The 22,957-nt window shown below is 51.1% G+C and overlaps 1 protein-coding gene across 1 annotated transcript in view; it reads right to left on the bottom strand.

Annotated features, from left to right (window-relative positions):
- Positions 1 to 3,618: 3,618 nt before the first annotated feature.
- The window catches only part of LOC119922236 (endothelial zinc finger protein induced by tumor necrosis factor alpha-like), a 30,175-nt gene continuing 10,836 nt past the window's right edge, over positions 3,619 to 22,957 (bottom strand). The window contains exons 4-10 of the mRNA XM_038742197.1: positions 21,912 to 21,991; positions 21,516 to 21,767; positions 21,106 to 21,416; positions 12,498 to 12,591; positions 9,137 to 9,287; positions 8,914 to 9,051; positions 3,619 to 4,946 (exon numbers count right to left, since the gene is read on the bottom strand). Coding sequence (XP_038598125.1) covers positions 3,703 to 4,946; positions 8,914 to 9,051; positions 9,137 to 9,287; positions 12,498 to 12,591; positions 21,106 to 21,416; positions 21,516 to 21,767; positions 21,912 to 21,991 — 2,270 coding nt within the window. The 3' untranslated portion in view covers positions 3,619 to 3,702. The remainder of the gene's footprint in view (positions 4,947 to 8,913; positions 9,052 to 9,136; positions 9,288 to 12,497; positions 12,592 to 21,105; positions 21,417 to 21,515; positions 21,768 to 21,911; positions 21,992 to 22,957) is intronic.

Here is a 22,957-nt window from a genome sequence, read left to right as displayed (position 1 = left end):
GTGCTTTGGCACAGGGTAAGCGCTTACCGAATACCACCAGACTAGGCACGGTGACAGGGGCCGTCCCCTCAAACTAGTCTTAATCCTGCTGGGACCAGCGGGGACAAACGTTTTCCCTCTCTGTTTCTCCCCTTTCTTTCTCTGTCTCCTTTCTCTCTCTCCCCTTTTTCTGTCCTTTTTCTCTCTTTTTGTCTCTCCTTTTTATGCCCCTTTTTCTGTCTCTCATTTTTCTTTCATTCTTTTTCTTGCTTTCTTTCTCCATTGTCTTTTTGTCTGTCCTTTTTCTCTTTTCTGTCTCTCCTTTTTATCTGTCTCTTTTTCTGTCTCCTTTTTATATTTCTGTCTCCTTTGTCTTTTTGTCTGTCCATTTTCTTTTCTGTCTCTTTTTAATCTCTCCTTTTTTTCATTTTTTGTCTTGTCTTTTTCTCATTTTCTGTCTCCTTTTTCTTTCTGTCTGTACTTTCTTTTCTCCCCTTTTTCTCTTTTCTTTCTGTCTCCCCTTTTTCTGTCTTTTTTTTTCTTGTCTCCCTTTTTTCTTTTTCTTTCTGTCTCTCCTTTTTCTCTTTTCTGTCTCCCTTTGTCTTTTTCTTTCTCTGCCTCTCCTTTTTTTCTTTTCTGTCCCTTTTTCTCTCCTTTTTCTTTCTCTTTTCTGTCTCCCCTTTTTGTCTTTCTCTTTGTCTCTCCTTTTTCTCTTCTGTCTCCCCTTTTTCTGTCTTTTTCTGTCTCCCCTTTTTCTATCTTTTTCTTTCTGTCTCCCCTTTTTGTCTTTTTCTTTGTCTACTTTTTCTTTCTTTTCTGTCTCCCCCTTTTCTGTCTTTTTCTTTTGTCTCCCTTTTTTCTTTCTTTTCTGTCTCCCCTTTTTGTCTTTTTCTTTGTCTCTTTTTCTCTTTTCTGTCTCCCCTTTTTGCCTTTTTCTTTCTGTCTCCCCTTTTTCTGTCTTTTTCTTTCTTTTTCTTTCTCCCCTTTTTCTTTCTTTCTCTGTCTCTCCTTTTTCTCTTTTCTGTCTCCCCTTTTTCTGTCTTTATCTTTCCCTGTCTCTCCTTTTTCTCTCTTCTATCTCCCCTTTTTCTGTCTTTTTCTTTCTGTCTCTCCTTTTTCTCTTTCTCTTTTCTGTCTCCCTTTTTTCTGTCTTTTTCTTTCTCTGTCCCCCGGGGACCCTCGCGGGAGAGAAATACCAATCATAACGGCATTTGTGAAGCACTTACTATGTGCCACATTCATTCAATCATATTGATTGAGCGCTTACTGTGTGCAGAGCACTGTACTAAGCGCTTGGGAAGTACAAGTTGGGAACATGTAGAGACAGTCATAGCAGTCATCGCATCACATCTTCGCCCGAGCGCTGTGGCCAACGGTCCGCACACGGTGAGCGCTCAATAAATTCATTCATTCATTCATTCAATCGTCTTTATTGAGCGCTTACTGTGTGCAGAGCGCTGTACTAAGCGCTTGGGAAATACAAGTCGGCAACATCTAGAGACGGTCCCTACCCAACAGTGGGCTCTCAGTCTAGAAGGGGGGAACAGAGAACGAAACAAAACGTATTAACAAAATAAATACGATCGATGAGCCCGTTATCGGGTAGCGACCGTCGTCTCTATATGTTCCCAACTTGTACTTCCCAAGCGCTTAGTACAGCGCTCCGCACACAGTAAGCGCTCAATAAATACGATTGAAGGAATGAATTTATTTAATGTCCTCCCCTCTAGACCGTAAGCTGGCTGCGGGCAGGGAACGTGTCTGTTATCCGAGCGCTCCGCACACAGTGAACGCTCAATAAATACGATCGATCTCTGTCATCGTCCCCTCTAGACCGTAAGCCGGCTGTGGGCGGGCAATGTTTATGTTATCACGTCCTCTCCCGAGCGCTTAGGCCAGGGCTCCGCACACAGTGAGCGCTCAATACGATTGATATCTGTCATTTATTTAACGTCTTCCCCTCTAGACCGTGAGCTCACCGTGGGCAGGGAAGGTATCTATCACGTCCTCTTCCGAGCGCTCCGCACACAGTGGGCGCTCAATAAATACGATCGATCTCTGTCATTTATTTAACGTCTTCCCCTCTAGACCGTGAGCTCACCGTGGGCAGGGAAGGTATCTACTATGTCCTCTTCCGAGCGCTCCGCACACAGTGGGCGCTCAATAAATACGATCGATATCTGTCATTTATTTAACGTCTTCCCCTCTAGACCGTGAGCTCACCGTGGGCAGGGAAGGTATCTATCACGTCCTCTTCCGAGCGCTCCGCACACAGTGGGCGCTCAATAAATACGATCGATCTCTGTCATTTATTTAACGTCTTCCCCTCTAGACCGTGAGCTCACCGTGGGCAGGGAAGGTATCTATCACGTCCTCTTCCGAGCGCTCCGCACACAGTGGGCGCTCAATAAATACGATCGATCTCTGTCATTTAACGTCTTCCCCTCTAGACCGTGAGGTCACCGTGGGCAGGGAAGGTATCTATCACGTCCTCTTCCAAGCACTCCGCACACAGTGGGCGCTCAATAAATACCATCGATCTCTGTCATTTATTTAACATCTTCCCCTCTAGACCGTGAGCTCGCCGTGGGCAGGGAACGTATCTATCACGTTCTCTTCCGAGCGCTCCGCACACAGTGGGTGCTCAATAAATACAACCGATATCTGCCATTTAGCCTGTGAGCCCACTGTTGGGTAGGGACTGTCTCTATATGCTGCCAATTTGTACTTCCCAAGCGCTTAGTACAGTGCTCTGCACCTAGTAAGCGCTCAATAAATACGATTGATGACGATTTATTTAACGTCTTCCCCTCTAGACCGTGAGCTCGCCGTGGGCAGGGAATGTATCACATCCTCTTCCGAGCGCTTAGGCCAGCGCTCCGCACACAGTGAGCGCTCAATAAATACGATCGATCTCTGTCATTTAACATCTTCCCCTTTAGACCGGGAGCTCGCCGTGGGCAGGGAACGTGTCTGCTATAAATAAATACGACGGACTGGCGGACTGTACTAAGCGCCTGGGCGCAGACGAGCCAACATAAATACGATCGATCTCTGTCATTTAACATCTTCCCCTTTAGACCGGGAGCTCGCCGTGGGCGGGGAACGTGTCTGCTATAAATAAATACGACGGACTGGCGGGCTGTACTGAGCGCCTGGGCGCAGACGAGCCAACAGGGCCGGTAGACGCGCCCCCCGCCCGCAACGAGCTTCCGGTCTCGATCTCCTAGCTGGCCCGCCGGCACCTTAAGGCTGTCGTCATCATCATCAATCGTATTTACTGAGCGCTTCCTGCGTGCGGAGCGCTGTACTAAGCGCTTGGGAAGTCCAAGGTGGCAACATATAGAGACGGTCCCTACCCGACAGTGGGCTGACAGTCGAAAAGACTGTCGCGTGGGCCCCGGCCGGCCTAACCGCCGTCACGGGCCCGCGCGTCCGCAAAGAAACTTCACCCGCGACGCGGCGTGACCGGTTTATTAGGGGCAGCGGCCCGGCCCGCCGCGGGGCGAGGGGGAGCCGGGTGCTAATCCCGCCCGCCCGAGCGGCTCCGCTTCCGAACGCTCCCGAGTTCTCTCTCCTCCCGCTCGGCCCTCCGCTCCCCGTCCGCCCCCGCCCGCGGGGCCGGGCCTCGCTCCGTCCCTCGGCCTCCCCGCCGGCGACGAGGGGAGACAGGCCGGGCTCGAGGCGGCGGTCTCCCTCCCGCCCCCGCGGTCGGACACCGGCCTAGTCGGCGGGGTCGGGGGCGTGGGTCTTCTGGTGCTTGGCGAGGGCCGGGCAGGTGGCGAAGGCCTTGCCGCAGAGGCGGCAGGGGAAGGGCCTCTCGCCGCTGTGGACGCGGCGGTGCTTGATGAGGCCGGAGCTGCAGGTGAAGGCCTTGGGGCACTGGGCGCAGCGGTAGGGCTTCTCGCCCGTGTGCGTCTTCTGGTGCTGGATGAGCGTGGTGCTGCAGCGGAAGGCCCGGCCGCAGTCGGGGCAGGCGTAGGGCCGCTCGCCCGTGTGGATGCGCTGGTGCTTCACCAGGTGCGAGCTGCAGCGGAAGGCCTTGGCGCAGTCGGGGCAGGCGTAGGGCTTCTCGCCGCTGTGGATGCGGCGGTGCTGGATGAGGCTGGAGCTGCAGCTGAAGGCCTTGGCGCAGTCGGGGCAGGCGTAGGGCCGCTCCCCGCTGTGGATGCGGCGGTGGCGGGTCAGCGTGGAGCGGTCGGTGAAGGTCTGCTCGCAGGCCGGGCACTCGTAGGGCCGCTCGCCCGTGTGGGTCCGCTGGTGCTGCACCAGGTTGGACTTGACGCTGAAGGCCCGGCCGCAGTCCGGGCAGGGGAAGGGCCGCTCCCCCGTGTGGGTCCGCTGGTGCTTGAACAGGCTGGACGAGGTGGCGAAGGCCTTGCCGCAGTCCGGGCACGGGAAGGGCCGCTCGCCCGTGTGGGTCCGCTGGTGGGCCGCCAGGTTGGCGTGCTGCCGGAAGGCCTGGCCGCAGTCCGGGCAGGGGAAGGGCCGGGCCTCCGTGTGCGTGGCGCGGTGCTGCGCCAGGTGGGTGACCCGGCGGAAGGTCTTCCCGCACTGGGCGCAGCGGAAGGGCCGCTCGCCCCGGTGGGTGGCCCGGTGCTGGGCCAGGTAGGCGGGCCGCGCGAAGGCCTTGCCGCAGTCGGGGCACGGGTGCGGCCGGGCGCCGGGCCCGCGGGCCGGGCACGGGGCCCCGACCCCTCCCTCCTCCGAGGGGGCCCCGGACGGCCCCCCGCACTCGGGGCAGGCCGCGGCGCCCGGGGGCGACGGCGGGCCCGCCTCCGCCCGGCCCGGGGACGCCTCCCGGGGGGCTCGCCGGCGCGGGGCCCGGCCGGGCCTCCCGCCCCCCGCCGCCGCCGCCGCCTCGCCCCGGGGGGGCCCCTCCGCCGGGGGTCCGGCCGGGCCCGCCGCGGGCGACGCGCTCCGCTTCGGCTCCGGCGGCGATCCGCCCTCGGGCTCCGCGGTCTCATCTGGGGAGACAGACGGTTCGGCGCTTAGAACGGTGCTTTGCACGTAGTAAGCGCTTAACAAATGCCATCATCATCATCATCGTGGGAGGGGTCGGCTGGCGGGACGTCTAGCGGGGAGCGCGGCCCGGTGGGTAGCGCCGGGCCTGGGGGAAGGGGGCCGCCCGAGCCCCCTCCATCCCTCCTTCCCTTCCCCACAGCACCCGTATATACGTTTGTGCGGATTTCCTCCTTCCCTTCCCCACAGCACCCGTATATATGTTTGTGCGGATTTCCTCCTTCCCTTCCCCACAGCACCCGTATATATGTTTGTACGGATTTACTACTCTATTTTACTTGTACATATCTCCACAGCACCCATATATATGTTTGTACGGATTTCCTCCTTCCCTTCCCCACAGCACCTGTATATATGTTTGTACGGATTTATTACTCTATTTTACTTATGCATAAATCTCCACAGCACCTGTATATATGTTTGTACGGATTTCCTCCTTCCCTTCCCCACAGCACCCGTATATATGTTTGTACGGATTTACTACTCTATTTTACTTGTACAGATCTCCACAGCACCCATATATATGTTTGTACGGATTTCCTCCTTCCCTTCCCCACAGCACCTGTATATATGTTTGTACGGATTTATTACTCTATTTTACTTATGCATAAATCTCCACAGCACCTGTATATATGTTTGTACGGATTTCCTCCTTCCCTTCCCCACAGCACCCGTATATATGTTTGTACGGATTTACTACTCTATTTTACTTGTACATATCTCCACAGCACCCATATATATGTTTGTACGGATTTCCTCCTTCCCTTCCCCACAGCACCTGTATATATGTTTGTACGGATTTATTACTCTATTTTACTTATGCATAAATCTCCACAGCACCTGTATATATGTTTGTACGGATTTCCTCCTTCCCTTCCCCACAGCACCCGTATATATGTTTGTACGGATTTCCTCCTTCCCTTCCCCACAGCACCTGTATATATGTTTGTATGGATTTCCTCCTTCCCTTCCCCACAGCACCCGTATATATGTTTGTATGGTTTCATTACTCTATTTCACTTGTACATATATCTCCACAGCACCTGTATATATGTTTATACGGATTTCCTCCTTCCCTTCCCCACAGCACCCATATATATGTTTATACGGGTTTCCTCCTTCCCTTCCCCACAGCACCCGTATATATGTTTGTATGGATTTATTACTCTATTTTACTTGTACATATATCTCCACAGCACCCGTATATATGTTTGTACGGATTCCCTCCTTCCCTCCCCCACAGCACCCGTATATATGTACGGATTTCCTCCTTCCCTTCCCCACAGCACCCGTATACATGTTTGTACGGGTTTATTACTCTATTTTACTTGCACATATATGTCCACAGCACCCATATATATGTTTATACGGATTTCCTCCTTTCCTTCCCCACAGCACCCGTATATATGTTTGTACGGATTTATTACTCTATTTTACTTGTACATATCTCCACAGCACCCGTATATATGTTTGTACGGATTTCCTCCTTCCCTTCCCCACAGCACCCGTATATATGTTTGTACGGATTTATTACTCTATTTTACTTGTACATATATCTCCACAGCACCCGTATATATGTTTGTACGGACTTAGTACTCTATTTTTCTTGTGCATATATCTCCACAGCACCTGTATATATGTTTGTACGGATTTCCTCCTTCCCTTCCCCACAGCACCCGTATACATGTTTGTACAGATTTATTACTCTATTTTACTTGTACATATATCTCCACAGCACCCGTATATATATTTGTATGGATTTCCTCCTTCCCTTCCCCACAGCACCCGTATACATGTTTGTACAGACTTAGTACTCTATTTTACTTGTGCATATATCTCCACAGCACCCGTATATATGTTTGTACGGATTTCCTCCTTCCCTTCCCCACAGCACCCGTATATATGTTTGTACGGATTTATTACTCTATTTTACTTGTACATATATCTCCACAGCACCCGCATATATGTTTGTACAGATTTCCTCCTTCCCTTCCCCAGAGCACCTGTATATATGTTTGTACGGATTTCCTCCTTCCCTTCCCCACAGCACCCGTATATATGTTTGTACGGATTTATTACTCTATTTTACTTGTACGTATCTATTCTATTGATTTTATTTTGTTACTATGTTTGGCTTTGTTCTCCGTCTCCCCCTTCTCGACTGTGAGCCCGCTGTTGGGTAGGGGCCGTCTCTAGATGTTGCCAACTTGGACTTCCCAAGCGCTTAGTACAGTGCTCTGCACACAGTAAGCGTTCAATAAATAGGATTGATTGATGAGAAGCAGCGTGGCTCGGTGGGAAAGAGCCCGGGCTTTGGAGTCAGAGGTCACGGGTTCAAATCCTGGCTCCGCCAATTGTTGGCTGGGTGACTTTGGGCAACTCACTTCGCTTCTCTGAGCCTCAGTTCCCTCATCTGTTAAATGGGGATTAAGACTGGGAGCCCCACATGGGACAACCTGATGGCCTTGTAACCTCCCCAGTGCTTAGAACAGTGCTTTGCACATAGTAAGCATTTAATAAATGCCATCATTATTATTATTATAGATCAGCGTGGCTCAGTGGAAACAGCCCGGGCTTTGGAGTCAGAAGTCACGGGTTCAAATCCCAGCTCCGCCAATTGTCGGCTGGGTGACTTTGGGCGACTCACTTCACTTCTCTGGGCCTCAGTTCCCTCATCTGGAAAATGGGGATTAAAACTGGGAGCCCCACATGGGACAACCTGATTGCCTTGTAACCTCCCCAGCGCTTAGAACAGTGCTTTGCACATAGTAAGCGTTTAATAAATGTGCTTTGCACATAGTAAGCGTTTAATAAATGCCATCATCATCATTATTATTATTAGTAGCAGTATTATAGATCAGCGTGGCTCAGTGGAAAGAGCATGGGCTTTGGAGTCAGAGGTCCTGGGTTCAAATCCCAGCTCCGCCAACTGTCAGCTGTGTGACGTTGGGCAAGTCACAACTTCTCTGGGCCTCAGTGACCTCATCTGTAAAATGGGGGTTAAGACTGTGAGCCCACCGTGGGACAACCTGATCACCTTGAAACCTCCCCAGCGCTTAGAACAGGGCTTTTCACATAGTAAGCACTTCATAAATGCCATTATTATTATTATTATTATTGTTATTATTATTATACGAGAGCTCACCTCGTCCCGGAGGCCTTCCCATACAGACAGAGCCCCCTTTTTCCTCTCCTCCTCTCCTCCTCCCCATAGCACTTGTATTTATTTACACACTTATTACTCTATTTATTTTACTTGTACATATTTACTATTCTATTTCTTTTCTTAATGATGTGCATTTAGCTTTAATTCTATTTATTCTGACGACTCCTGTCCACGTGTTTCGTTTTGTGTCCGTCTCCCCTCTCTAGACTGTGAGCCCGCTGTTGGGGAGGGACCGTCTCCGGATGTCGCCGACTTCCCCAGCGTCTGGCCCGGTGCTCTGCGCACAGTAAGCGCTTAGTACAGTGCTCTGCACACAACAAGCGCTCAATAAATACAATTGATTGATTGATTGACTTCCCAAGCGTCTAGTCCAGCGCTCCGCGCGCAGTGAGCGCTCGCTAAATACGACCAAATGAGTTGTTTGGATGGCTTTCCGCGGCAGCGCCCGCCCCCCGACCCGCGTGAAGCTCTCCGTCCTTCATCTGGGCAGGCCCAAGGGCTCAGTCATTCATTCATTCAATCGTATTTAGGCAGAGCACTGTACTAAGCGCTTGGGAAGTACAAGTTAGCAACTTATAGAGACGGTCCCTACCCCACAGAGGGGCACAGTGCAGCCGTGGGCACGGCGGACGCCCCCGAATCCGCTCCGACGACCCCTTCGGGGTCAATACGGCGCACCGGGCGCTGTACTGAGCGCCGGGGAGCGCGCCCGCGTTTCCCACCCGGTTCGGCGGGCGGGCCCTCACCTGGGCGGGGGTCGTCGGCGGTGGCGGGGTCTCCGGCGGCGGGGTCTTCAGGGGCGTCTCCCGCGGGGTCTCCGTCCTCCGCCCGCTGCCAGTTGAGGAACCACGGCTCTCCGCCTCGCTCCAGCACGGAGATCACGTCTGGATGGGGAAGCGGGCATCCCGCTGGCGGGGAGGGCAACGGGGGCCCGGCCCCGGATCCGCCTCCGCCCTCTCCCTCCCGCACGGGGTGACGGGAATCCGACCTCGGGAAGCCCGGACCGCCGGGCGCAGGCCGGGGAGACCCCCCCCGCCCCGGGTGCCAACCCCCCAACCCGGTTACCCAGGGCGACGAGATTCCCGTAGCTCTGGAGCATCACGTCCTTGTAGAGGTCGCGCTGGGCGGGATCCAGGCGTCCCCACTCCTCCCGGGTGAGGGGCACGTCCTCCTCCGACGTCCTCGACGCCACCTGCGACCGGATTTATTGAGCGCTTACCGTGTGCAGAGCACTGTACTAAGCGCTTGGGAAGTCCTGGTCTGAGCCCCCGCCTTCCTCTCCCCCTCCCCTCGTCTCACCTCCTTCCCCTCCCCACAGCTCCTGAATATATATTACTCTATTATATACTATAGTATATATATTACATACTATACTATAGTATTTACTATACTATAAATATATTACTATAGTACATATTTATTACTCTATGTATTTATTTTATTTGTACTATACTATAGCTATATTACTATAGTACGTATTTATTACTCTATTTTTGTATTTATTTCATTTGTACTAAACTATATTACTATAGTACGTATTTATTACTCTATTTTTGTATTTATTTTATTTGTACTATACTATAACTATATTGCTATAGTACGTATTTATTACTCTATTTATGTATTTATTTTATTTGTACTATACTATAACTATATTGCTATAGTACGTATTTATTATTCTATTTATGTATTTATTTTATTTGTACTATAACTATATTACTACAGTACATATTTATTACTCTATGTATTTATTTTATTTGTACTCTACTATAACTATATTACTATAGTACGTATTTATTACTCTATGCATTCATTTTATTTGTACTCTACTATACTATAACTGTATTACTATAGTATGTATTTATTACTCGATTTATGTATTTATTTTATTTGTACTATACTATAACTATATTACTATAGTACATATTTATTACTCTATTTATGTATTTATTTTATTTGTACTATACTATATTACTGTAGCACGTATTTATTACTCTATTTATGTATTTATTTCATTTGTACTATACTATAACTATATAACTATAGCAGATACTTATTACTCTATGTATTTATTTCATTTGTACTATACTATACTATAACTATATTACTATAGCACATATTTATTACTCAATTTATGTATTTATTTTATTTGTACTATACTATAACTATATTACTATAGCACATATTTATTACTCTGTGTATTTATTTTATTTCCACTATACTATACTATAACTATATAACTATAGCACGTATTTATTACTCTATGTATTTATTTCATTTGTACTATACTATACTATATTACTATAGCATGTATTTATTACTCTATTTATGTATTTATTTTATTTGTACTATACTATAACTATATTACTATAGCACGTATTTATTACTCTATTTATGTATTTATTTCATTTGTACTATACTATATATTACTATAGTATGTATTTATTACTCTATGTATTTATTTTATTTGTACTGTACTATACTATAACTATATTACTATAGTACAGATTTATTGCTCTATGTATTTATTTTATTTGTACTCTACTATACTATAACTATATTACTATAGTACATATTTATTACTTGATTGATGTATTGATTTTATTTGTACATATCTATTCTATTCATTTTATTTTGTTAATTTCTTTCGTTGTCTGTCTCCCCCTAATAGACCGTGAGCCCGCTGTTGGGTAGGGCCCGTCTCTAGATGTTGCCGACTTGGCCTTCCCAAGCGCTTAGTCCAGTGCTCTGCAAGCGCTCAATAAATACGACAATGAATGAATGAATGAACAAGTCGGCAACATGGGGAGACGGTCCCTACCCAACGACGGGCTCGTTAATAATGGCATTTATTAAGCGCTTGCTATGTGCAAAGCGCCGTTCTAAGCGCTGGGGAGGTTACATGGTGATCAGGCTGTTCCACGGGGGGATCACGGTCTTCACCCCCATTTTACAGATGAGGGAACTGAGGCCCAGAGAAGGGAAGTGACTTGCCCAAAGTCACCCAGCTGGCAAGTGGCTGAGCCGGGATTTGAACCCAGGACCTCTGGCTCTAAAGTCCGCGCTCTTTCCACCGAGTCACGCTGCTTCCTCTAGACTGGGAGCCCGTCGTTGGGTAGGGACCGTCACTCTACGTTGCCGACTTGGGCTTCCCAAGCGCTCAGTCCAGCGCTCTGCACACAGTAAGCGCTCAATAAATACCATCCAATGAAAGAATCCCGGCTCAGCCCACTCGGTGACCTTGGGCCGGTCACTTTCCTCCTCCTCCATGCGCGTTTCCTCGCCTCCTGTTCTCCCTCCTACTTTTAAGGCCGTGAGGCCCACGAGCCAGGACCTGGGTTCTAATCAATCGTATTTATTGAGCGCTTACTATGTGCAGAGCACTGTACTAAGCGCTTAGGAAGTACAAATTGGCAACATAATCCCGACTCCATCGCCCTTCCACCGCGTGACCTTGGCCGAGTCACTTCACTCCTCTGGGCCTCAACATATTTATCCTATTTATTTCATTTTGTTAGCATGTTTTGTTGTCTGTCTCCCCCTTCTAGACTGTGAGCCCTCTGTTGGGTAGGGACCGTCACTATAGGTTGCCAAATTGGACTTCCCAAGCGCTTAGTACAGTGCTCTGCACACAGTAAGCGCTCAGTAAATACGATTTAATGAATGAATGACCCCCCAATATGCCCTGCCGCTCCTCAACCTTCTAGACAGTGAGCCTGCTATTGGGTAGGGACCATCTCTATATGTTGCCAACTTGTACTTCCCAAGCGCTTAGTACAGTGCTCTGCACACAGTAAGCACTCAATAAATACGAATGAATGAATGAATGACCCCCAATATGCCCTGCCGCTCCTCAACCTTCCAGACTGTGAGCCCGCTGTTGGGTAGGGACCGTCTCTAGATGTTGCCAACTTGGACTTCCCAAGCGCTCAGTACAGTGCTCTGCACACAGTAAGCGCTCAATAAATACGACTGAATGAATGAATGACCCCCAATATGCCCTGCCGCTCCTCAACCTTATAGACAGTGAGCCTGCTGTTGGCTAGGGACTGTCTCTATATGTTGCCAACTTGGACTTCCCAAGCGCTCAGTACAGTGCTCTGCACACAGTAAGCGCTCAATAAATACGATTGAATGAATGAATGAATGAATGAATGAGTTACCACATCTGTAAAACGAGGGTGAAGACCGGGAGCCCCGTGGTCGGGCAAGGACGTCCGACCCGGTTTGCTTGCATCCGCCCCGGCGCTCAGTACAGCGCCAGGCACGTACTAAGCGCTTGACAAGCATCGTCAGGAAAAATAAACCGGCGATCCCCAAAGCAACTCACGTAATCCATCTGCTCAGGACTTCTGGCTGCACCGTCGTCTTCCTGGTGCTTAGTAGTCATGGGGTTCAGGAAGCTCTGGGTGCTGTACTGAGCGCTACAAAAGAATGAAGAGGTGGGAATTAGATACAGCCTCGATCTCTGCCTTAAGGAGGTGGCCACTACATCAACCAGTCTCTTGGGCGCCCAAGTCCCGTCGTACGGCCCGGAGGGCCAGAGGACGTGGGTTCTAATCCCGGCTCTGCCATTAGTCTGCCGTGTGACCTTGGAAAAGTCACACACCCTGATGGCTACAGCCTGGGGACCAGAGGACCTGGGTTCTAATCCCAGTTCTGCCATTAGTTTGCCGTGTGACCTTGGAAAAGTCACACGCCCTGATGGCTACGGCCTGGGGACCAGAGGACCTGGGTTCTAATCCCGGTTCTGCTATTAGTCTGCCGTGTGACCTTGGAAAAGTCACATACCCTGATCAATCAATCAATCGTATTTATTGAGCGCTTACTGTGTGCAGAGCACTGTATTAAGCGCTTGGGAACTACAAATCGGCAACATATAGTGACAGTCCCTACCCAACAGTGGGCTCACAGTCTAAAAGGGGGAGACAGAGAACAAAACCAAACATACTAACAAAATAAAATAAATAGAATAGATATGTACAAGTAAATAGAGTAATAAATATGTACAAACATAGATACATATATAGAGCCCGGGGACCGGAGGGCCTGGGTTCTAATCCCGCCCGTTACCCGTCTGCTGTGTGACCTTGGGCGAGTCACGTACCCTGACGGCTAAACTGTCCTTTCCAAGCGCTTAGTGCAGTGCCCTGCGGGCAGTAGGCGCTCAATAAGTACGCCTGACTGAATGAATAAAGGCCGGCCCTGGGAGCCAGGGGACCCGAGTTCTAATCCCGGCTCTTTTACCTGTCCGCGGTGTGACCTTGGACGAGTCACACGCCCTCGTGGCGAGCGTCGGAGGGCCTGGGTTCTAATCCCGGCCCTCGCTACCGGTCTGCGGTGTGACCTTGGCCGAGTCCCTTCCCCCGGTGGGCGCCTACCGACCCCAGCGTTTAGCGCAGGGCTGAGGCCGGGGGGGGGGCCCGGAAACCGCGAGGGCCCGGGGAGGGGGGGGGGCTGGAAACAGCTGACCGGAGCGAGGCCGGGGGGCGGGCTGGAAACCGCTGAGGGGAGGGGGCGCGCGGGAGGGACAGGAAGGAGGGGAGGGGGGCTGGAAACCGCTGAGGGAGGGGGCGCGCGGGAGGGGCCGGAACGAGGGCAGGGGGGCTGGAAACCGCTGAGGGGAGGGGGCGCGCGGGAGGGGCCGGAACGAGGGGAGGGGGGCTGGAAACCGCTGAGGGGAGGGGGCGCGCGGGAGGGGCCGGAACGAGGGGAGGGGGGCTGGAAACCGCTGAGGGGAGGGCGCGCGCGGGAGGGACAGGAAGGAGCGGAGGGGGGCTGGAAACCGCTGAAGAAAGGGGGCGCGCGGGAGGGACAGGAAGGAGGGGAGGGGGGCTGGAAACCGCTGAGGGGAGGGCGCGCGCGGGAGGGACAGGAAGGAGCGGAGGGGGGCTGGAAACGGCTGAGGAGAGGGGGCGCGCGGGAGGGACAGGAAGGAGGGGAGCTGGAAACGGCTGAGGAGAGGGGGCGTGCGGGAGGAACAGGAAAGGGGGGGCTGGACACCGCTGAGGGGAGGGGGCGGGCGGGAGGGACAGGAACGAGGGGAGGGGGGCGCGGGGTCGGAAGGAGTGGGGGGGGACTGGAAGCAGCGAGGGGCAGGCGCGCGCGGGAGGGGCCGGAAGGAGGGGAGGGCGGGCGGGGCCGGAAGGAGCGAGGGGGCTGGAAACCGCTGAGGGGAGGGGGCGCGCGGGAGGGGCCGGAAGGAGGGGAGGGGGGCTGGAAACGGCTGAGGGGAGGGGGCGTGCGGGGGGGGCTGGAAACAGCGAGGGGAAGGGGCGCTGGGGGGGGGGGCCGGAAGGAGCGAGGGGGGGCCTGGAAACGGGGAGGAGGGGCGCGGGGCCGGAAGAAATGGAGACGGGGGGGGATGGAAACCGCTGAGGGGAGGAAGGGAGGCGAGGGGAGGGGGCTGCGGGAGGGGCCGGAAGGAGAGAGGAGGGGAGGCGGGAAACGGCGAGCGGAGGGGGGCGGGGGCCGGATGTGACGACGGGAAGGGGCGGGACCGGAAGTGGACGGGAGGAGATTCGTTCAGTCATTCAAGGGGATTTCATTCATTCATTCGATCGTATTTCACTCCTTCATTCCATCATCTTTCCTTCATTCATTCATTCCATCATATTTCATTCATTCCATCATATTTCCTTCATTCATTCCATCGTATTTCCTTCATTCATTCCATCATATTTCCTTCCTTCATTCCATTGTATTTCCTTCCTTCATTCATTCCATCCTATTTCCTTCCTTCATTCATTCATTCCATTGTAATTCCTTTATTCATTCATTCCATCGTATTTCCTTCCTTCCATCGTATTTCCTTCCTTCATTCATTCATTCCATCGTAATTCCTTTATTCATTCATTCCTAAGTATTTCCTTCATTCCTAAGTATTTCCTTCCTTCATTCATTCATTCCATCGTAATTCCTTTATTCATTCATTCCTAAATATTTCCTTCATTCCATCATATTTCCTTCATTCATTCCATCCTATTTCCTTCATTCATTCATTCCATCGTAATTCCTTTATTCATTCATTCCATTGTAATTCCTTCATTCATTCCATCGTATTTCCTTCCTTCATTCATTCATTCCATCGTAATTCCTTTATTCATTCATTCCTATTTCCTTCATTCCATCGTATTTCCTTCCTTCCTTCATTCCATCGTATTTCCTTCCTTCATTCATTCATTCCATCGTAATTCCTTTATTCATTCATTCCTAAGTATTTCCTTCATTCCATCATATTTCCTTCCTTCATTCCATCGTATTTCCTTCATTCATTCCATCCGATTTCCTTCCTTCATTCCATCGTATTTCCTTCCTTCATTCATTCCATCCGATTTCCTTCCTTCACTCATTCATTCCATCGTAATTCCTTTATTCATTCATTCCATCGTATTTCCTTCATTCATTCCTATTTCCCTCATTCCATCGTATTTCCTTCCTTCATTCATTCCATTGTATTTCCTTCCTTCATTCATTCCATCCTATGTCCTTCATTCATTCATTCCATCCTACTTCCCTCATTCATTCAGTCGTATTTATTGAGCACTTACTATGTGTGAAGCCCTGTAGTAAGCGCTTGTGAGAGTGTACTATAACATCAAACACATTTCCTCCTCACAGTTGAGCGCTTAACTGTGTCCAAAACACTGGGCTAAGCGCTTGGGAGAGGATGATAATAATAATAATAATGGCATTGATTAAGCGCTTACTATGTGCAAAGCACTGTTCTAAGCGCTGATGGAACAGTAGACACATTCCCTGTCCACTGTTCTCGACAAGTAGGGAGCAAAAGACATTAAGCGGTGCAAATCGGCCGCAGGGTTCGAGAACCCGAGGTGGTGACCCCCATGATAGGAAAAAAGACTCGGAAAATCTCCTCCAAAATCTCCAGTGGTTGCCCATCTACCTCCATATCAACCAAAATGAGCTTACAGTCTAGAGCGGGAGGCAGACATCCATATGAGTAAATAATTTATAATATATCAATGAATGCTGTATAATAATGATGGCATTTGTTGAGTGCTTACTATGTGCAAAGCACCGTTCTAAGCGCTGGGGAGGTTACAAGGTGATCAGGCTGTCCCACGGGGGGCTCACGGCCTTAATCCTCATTTTACAGATGAAGGAACTGAGGCCCAGAGAAGTGAAGTGACCTGCCCAAAGCCACACAGCTGACAATTGGCAGAGCCGGGATTTGAACCCATGACCTTTGACTCCAAAGCCCGGGCTCTTTCCGCTGAGCCACGCTGCTTCTCTAGATGTTGACTCTCTATATAGTTGATTAACTGCGCGAAGGTTTACTGCTCCAGTCCTTTTGTTTCATTGATTGATTGATTGAAAATGGTCCATTCATTCAATCATATTTATTGAGCGCTTACTGTGTGCAGGGCACTGTACTAAGCGCTTATGACATAGTTCTGTTGCTTTGTGGGTTAGCTGGATGAAATTTGACTTTCCATGATGGAGAGAAGCAGCGTGGCTCAGTGGAAAGAGCCCGGGAGTGGAGCTTATTATTATTATTATTATTAGTGAAGAACTGTAAAAACAGTAAAACCCCTCCATATCAACCAAAATAAGCTTACAGTCTAGAGCGGGAGGCAGACATTAATACGAGTAAATACTTTATATCAATATATATATATATCAATATATATCAATATATATCGATAATTTATATAATTTAGTATCAATGAATACTATATAGTTGATTAACTGCGCGAAGGTTTATTGCTCCAGTCCTTTTGCTTCGTTAACTGGATGAAAATGGTCCATTCATTCATTCATTCATTCATTCAATCGTATTTATTGAGCGCTTACCGTGTGCAGGGCACTGTACTGAGCGCTTATGACATAGTTCTGTTGCTTTGTGGGTTCGCTGGATGAAATTTGACTTTCCATGATGTAGAGAAGCAGCGTGGCTCAGTGGAAAGAGCCCGGGAGTGGAGCTTATTATTATTATTGTTATTATTAGTGAAGAACTGTAAAAACAGTAAAACCCCTCCAGATCAACCAAAATGAGCTTACAGTCTAGAGCGGGAGGCAGACATTAATATGAGTAAATACTTTATATATATATATATACATATATATAGATAGATAGATAGATATATCAATATATATATCGATATATATCAATATATATATATATATCAATATATATCAATATATATCGATAATTTATATAATTTAGTATCAATGAATACTATATAGTTGATTAACTGCACGACAGTTTACTGCCCCAGTCCTTTTGTTTCGTTGATTAACTGGATGAAAATGGTCCATTCATTCATTCATTCAATCGTATTTATTGAGCGCTTACCGTGTGCAAAGCACTGTACTAAGCGCTTATGACATAGTTCTGTTGCTTTGTGGGTTAGCTGGATGAAATTTGACTCTCCATGACGTAGAGAAGCAGCGTGGCTCAGTGGAAAGAGCCCGGGAGTGGAGCTATTATTATTATTAGTGAAGAACTGTAAAAACAGTAAAACCCCTCCATATCAACCAAAATGAGCTTACAGTCTAGAGGAGGAGGCAGACATCAATATGAGTAAATAATTTATAATATATCAATGAATGCTATATAGTTGATTAACTGCGCGACGGTTTACTGCTCCAGTCCTTTTGTTTCGTTGATTAACTGGATGAAAATGGTCCATTCATTCATTCATTCAATCGTATTTATTGAGCGCTTACCGTGTGCAGGGCACTGTACTAAGCGCTTATGACATAGTTCTGTTGCTTTGTGGGTTAGCTGGATGAAATTTGACTTTCCATGACGTAGAGAAGCAGCGTGGCTCAGTGGAAAAGAGCCCGGGAGTGGAGCTTATTATTATTATTATTATTATTATTAGTGAAGAACTGTAAAAACAGTAAAACCCCTCCATATCAACCAAAATGAGCTTACAGTCTAGAGCGGGAGGCAGACATTAGTATGAGTAAATAATTTATATCAATATATATTTCAATATATATCAATATATATCAATAATTTATATAACTTAGTATCAATGAATACTATATAGTTGATTAACTGCGCGACGGTTTACTGCTCCAGTCCTTTTGCTTCGTTAACTGGATGAAAATGGTCCATTCATTCATTCATTCAATCGTATTTATTGAGCGCTTACCGTGTGCAGAGCACTGTACTACGCGCTTATGACATAGTTCTGTTGCTTTGTGGGTTCGCTGGATGAAATTTGACTTTCCATGACGTAGAGAAGAAGCGTGGCTCAGTGGAAAGAGCCCGGGAGTGGAGCTTATTATTATTACTATTATTATTATTAGTGAAGAACTGTAAAAACAGTAAAACCCCTCCCTTGTCCCCATGGCTTCCTCCTGGTATCACCTCATCACCCCCTACCCTTCCTCCCCAAACTCCTTGGGCGAGTCGCCTACATCCGCCAACTTGTACTTCCCAAGCGCTTAGTACAGTGCTCTGCACACAGTAAGCGCTCAATAAATACGATCGATTGACTGATTGATTGCCAAATCCAAAGGCCTCTACTCCATCCTCATCTTCCTCGGCCTCTCGGCTGCCTCCGACATTGCAGGCCACCCCCTTCTCCTGCAAACGTTATCCAACCTCGGCTTCCCTGACGCTATAATAATGATACTACTACTACTGTCATCATCAATCGTATTTATTGAGCGCTTACTGTGTGCAGAGCACTGTACTAAGCGCTTGGGAAGTACAAGTTGGCAACATAATAATAATGGCATTTTTTAAGCGCTTACTATGTGCAGAGCTTAATAAATGCCATTTATTGTTATTATTATTGAACCCAGCTCCGCCGCTTGTCTGTTCTGTGACCTTGGGCAAGTCACTTCACTTCTCTGGGCCTCAGTTCCCTCATCTGTCAAATGGGGATGAAGACGGGGAGCCCCCCGTGGGACAACCTGATCACCTTGTAATCTCCCCAGCGTTTAGAACAGGGCTTTGCTCATAGTAAGCGCTTAATAAATGCCATTATTGCTATTATTATTAAACCCGGCTCCGCCTCGTCTGTTGTGTGATCTTGGGCAAGTCACTTCACTTCTCTGGGCCTCAGTTCCCTCATCTGTCAAATGGGGATGAAGACGGTGAGCCCCTCGTGGGACAACCTGATCACCTTGTAACCTCCCCAGCGTTTAGAACCGTGCTCTGCACATAGGAAGCGCTTAATAAATGCCATTATTGTTATTATTATTAAATACGGCTCCGCCACTTGTCTGTTGTGTGACCTTGGGCAAGTCACTTCACTTCTCTGGGCCTCAGTTCCCTCATCTGTCAAATGGGGATGAAGACCGTGAACCCCACGTGGGACAACCTGATCACCTTGTATCCCCCCTCCAGTGCTTAGAACAGTGCTCGGCACATAGTAAGCGCTTCACAAACGCCATCGTTATTATCATTATTACCCCAGTGCTTAGCACGGTGCCAAATAGCAGCGTGGTTCAGTGGAAAGAGCCCGGGCTTTGGAGTCAGAGGTTGTGGGTTCGAGTCCCGGTTCTGCCACATGCCTGCTGTGTGACCTTGGGCAAGTCACTTCACTTCTCTGTGCCTCAGTGACCTCATCTGTAAAATGGGGATGAAGACAGTGAGCCCCGCGTGGGACAACCTGATCACCTGGTATCCCCCCAGCGCTTAGAACAGTGCTTGGCACATAGTAAGCGCTTAACAGATGCCATCATTATTATTATTATTATTATAAATAAGATTTTAAAAAATAAACCTTAGGGTGAACCAACCGTAGCTCTTGGGTATCTTCAATGACTTTGTCTACTTAAATACCGACCATTTATTTCGATATTTCATCCCAGTACATTTCCCAATTTCCCGTGTTCTCCTTGTTCATCGTCCTGCTTTTCCCTCCCTCTTCCTCCCCATCCTCGGGATTCCGGATTTTCCTTTTCCCAGTCCCCGGACAAAACGCACCTCTTCCCGCCCGCGCCGTGGCATCGCCGCCCGCCCAAAGGAACGGAACCGCGTGGCCTCGGGTGAGCGGCCGGCCGTCTCTGGGCCGTCTCGTGGTCCGCCTCCCCGCCCCTCTGGCCCCCGAGAGATGACGATAATAATAACGATGGCATTTATTAAGCGCTTACTATGTGCGAAGCTCCGTTCTAAGCGCTGGGCAAGGTGATGAGGTTGTCCCCCGTGGGGCTCACGGTCTTCATCCCCATTTTCCAGATGAGGTCACTGAGGCCCAGAGAAGCGAAGACTTCTAGACTGTGAGCCCACTGTTGGGTAGGGACCGCCTATGTTGCCGACTTGGACTTCCCAAGCGCTTAGTACAGCGCTCTGCACACAGGAAGCGCTCAACAAATACGACTGAATGAACGAAAGTGAAGCGACTTGCCCCAGGTCACCCAGCTGACAAGTGGCGGAGCCAGGATTTGAACCCACGACCTTTAGCTCTTTTTTTTTTGGATGGCATTTATTAAGCACTTACTGTGTGCAAAGCACCGTTCTAAGCCCTGGAGAGGTTACAAGGCGATGAGGTTGTCCCACGGGGGGCTCCCAGTCTTCACCCCCATTTTCCAGATGAGGGAACTGAGGCCCAGAGAAGCGAAGCGACTCGGCTGACAAGTGTGAAGCGGCGTGGCTCGGTGGGAAGAGGCCGGGCTTTGGAGTCAGCGGTCATGAGTTCAAATCCCGGCTCTGCCGACTGTCAGCTGGGAGACACCGGGCAAGTCACTCAACTTCTCTGGGCCTCAGTTCCCTCATCTGGAAAATGGGGATTAAGACCGTGACCTCCCCGGCGCTTAGGACGGCGCTCTGCACGTAGTAAGCGCTCAATAAGTGGCGGAGCCGGGATCTGAACCGCTGACTGAGCCGCTCCCCCCGTGTCTAATGAACACCACCGCGGACGCGCTCGTCGTCGTCGTGGTCATCGTGACTTTTAATATTGACGGTACCGAGGCCCCGGGGGACCGACGCCGCGCCCCCGGCGCCCGCTCACGGGGGGCCGTCGCGGGCGTGGACGCGCCGATGCTGGGCGAGGTGGGAGCTCTGGACGAAGGCCTTGCCGCAGTCTCCGCAGCCGAAGGGCTTCTCCCCGGTGTGGATGCGGCGGTGCTGGAGCAGGTGGGAGTTCTTGCCGAAGGCCTTGCCGCAGTCCGGGCACGGGAAGGGCCGCTCGCCCGGCGGCTCGGGGCCCCCCCGGGGGCAGTCGGGGCAGGCCGGGGGCCGCTGGGCGCCGTGGCCCCGCTGATGGCGCACCAGGTAGGAGTTCCAGCTGAAGGCCTTGCCGCAGTCGGCGCAGGAGAAGGGCTTGGCGCCGCCCGCGCCGGCGGCGGCGGCGGCGGCGGCGGGGCCGGGCCGGGGCTTGGGGGCCGGGCCCGGGGGCGGGGGGCCGGGGCCCGGCCGGGCCGGGGTGCGCCCGCCCTCGCGGGCCCGGGCGTGGGTGCGCTGGTGGTACAGCAGGGTGGAGCTGACGTTGAAGGCCTTGCCGCAGTCGGGGCAGGCGTAGGGCCGCTCGCCCGTGTGGATGCGCAGGTGGCGCACCAGGTTGGAGTTGCGGCTGAACGCCTTGCCGCAGTCGGGGCACGGGTAGGGCCGCTCGCCCGTGTGCGTCCGCTGGTGCTTGCGCAGGTTCGACTTGAGGCTGAACGACTTGCCGCACTCGGGGCAGGCGAAGGGCCGGGGGGCCGCGGGGGGACCCGACACGCCGACGACGCCCACGACGCCGGCCCCCGCCGCCGTCGCCGGCGGAGGAGGAGGAGGAGGAGGAGGAGGAGGAGGAGGAGGAGGAGGCGGCGGGGGCCCGGCCGCGGGCCTCCTCCTCCTCCTCCTCGCCGCACGGGGGGCCTCCAGGGACCCCGGCTCCGGGCGCGCCGCCTCCGACTCTGGAAGGAGGGAGGGAGGGGGAGAGACACCGAGACGGGACGGAGAGATGAGGGAGACGGGCAGAGAGACGCACAGAAGGGGAGGGAGGGGCAGGGAGAAAGAAGGGGGGGCGGGGGGGACGGGGAGAGAGGAGAGGGACACGGAAGGGGAGGGAGAGAAGTGAGAGAGAAGGGGGGACGGGGAGAGAGAGGAGAGGGACACAGAAGGGGAGGGAGAGACAGACAGAGAGAAAGGGGACGGTCAGGGAGAGAGAGGAGAGACACAGGGGGCAGGGAGAGAGACAAAGATGGGGGGGGATAAGGGAGAGAGGAGAGAGACACAGAAGGGGAGGGAGAGACAGACAGAGAAGGAGGGGGACAGGGAGAGAGGGAGACGCAGGGGGCAGGGAGAGATGGGGGGACATGGACAGAGAGGGGAGAGACACCGAGAGAGACAGAGAGGGAGGGACAGAAGAGAGAGAGAGACAGAAGGGGAGGGAGAGAGACATGGAGGGGGACAGGGAGAGAGACGGGGGGGGGGGGGACAAGGGAGAGCCAGTGAGAGAGAAGGGGGGACAGGGAGAGAGGAGAGAGACACAGAAGGGGAGGGAGAGACAGACAGAGAAGGAGGGGGACAGGGAGAGAGGGGAGAGAGACACAGGGGGCAGGGAGAGATGGGGACATGGAGAGAGGGGGAGAGACACCGAGAGAGACAGAGAGATGGGGGAGGACAGGAAGAGACAGAGGAGAGAGAGAGACACAGAAGGGGAGGGAGACACAGAGAGAGAGAAGGGGGGACAGGGGGAGAGAGGAGAGAGACACGGAGGGGGACAGGGAGAGAGACGGGGGGACAAGGGAGAGAGAGAGACAGTGAGAGACAAGGGGGACAGGGAGAGAGGAGAGAGACACAGAAGGGGAGGGAGAGACAGATAGAGAGAAAGGGGATGGTCAGGGAGAGAGAGGAGAGACACACAGGGGGCAGGGAGA

This window comes from Tachyglossus aculeatus, unplaced genomic scaffold (assembly GCF_015852505.1).
Source record: "Tachyglossus aculeatus isolate mTacAcu1 unplaced genomic scaffold, mTacAcu1.pri scaffold_101_arrow_ctg1, whole genome shotgun sequence".
NCBI lineage: Eukaryota > Metazoa > Chordata > Mammalia > Monotremata > Tachyglossidae > Tachyglossus > Tachyglossus aculeatus.
Note: the sequence above shows the minus strand (reverse complement) of the source record. Positions and strands in the feature narration are given on the sequence as shown.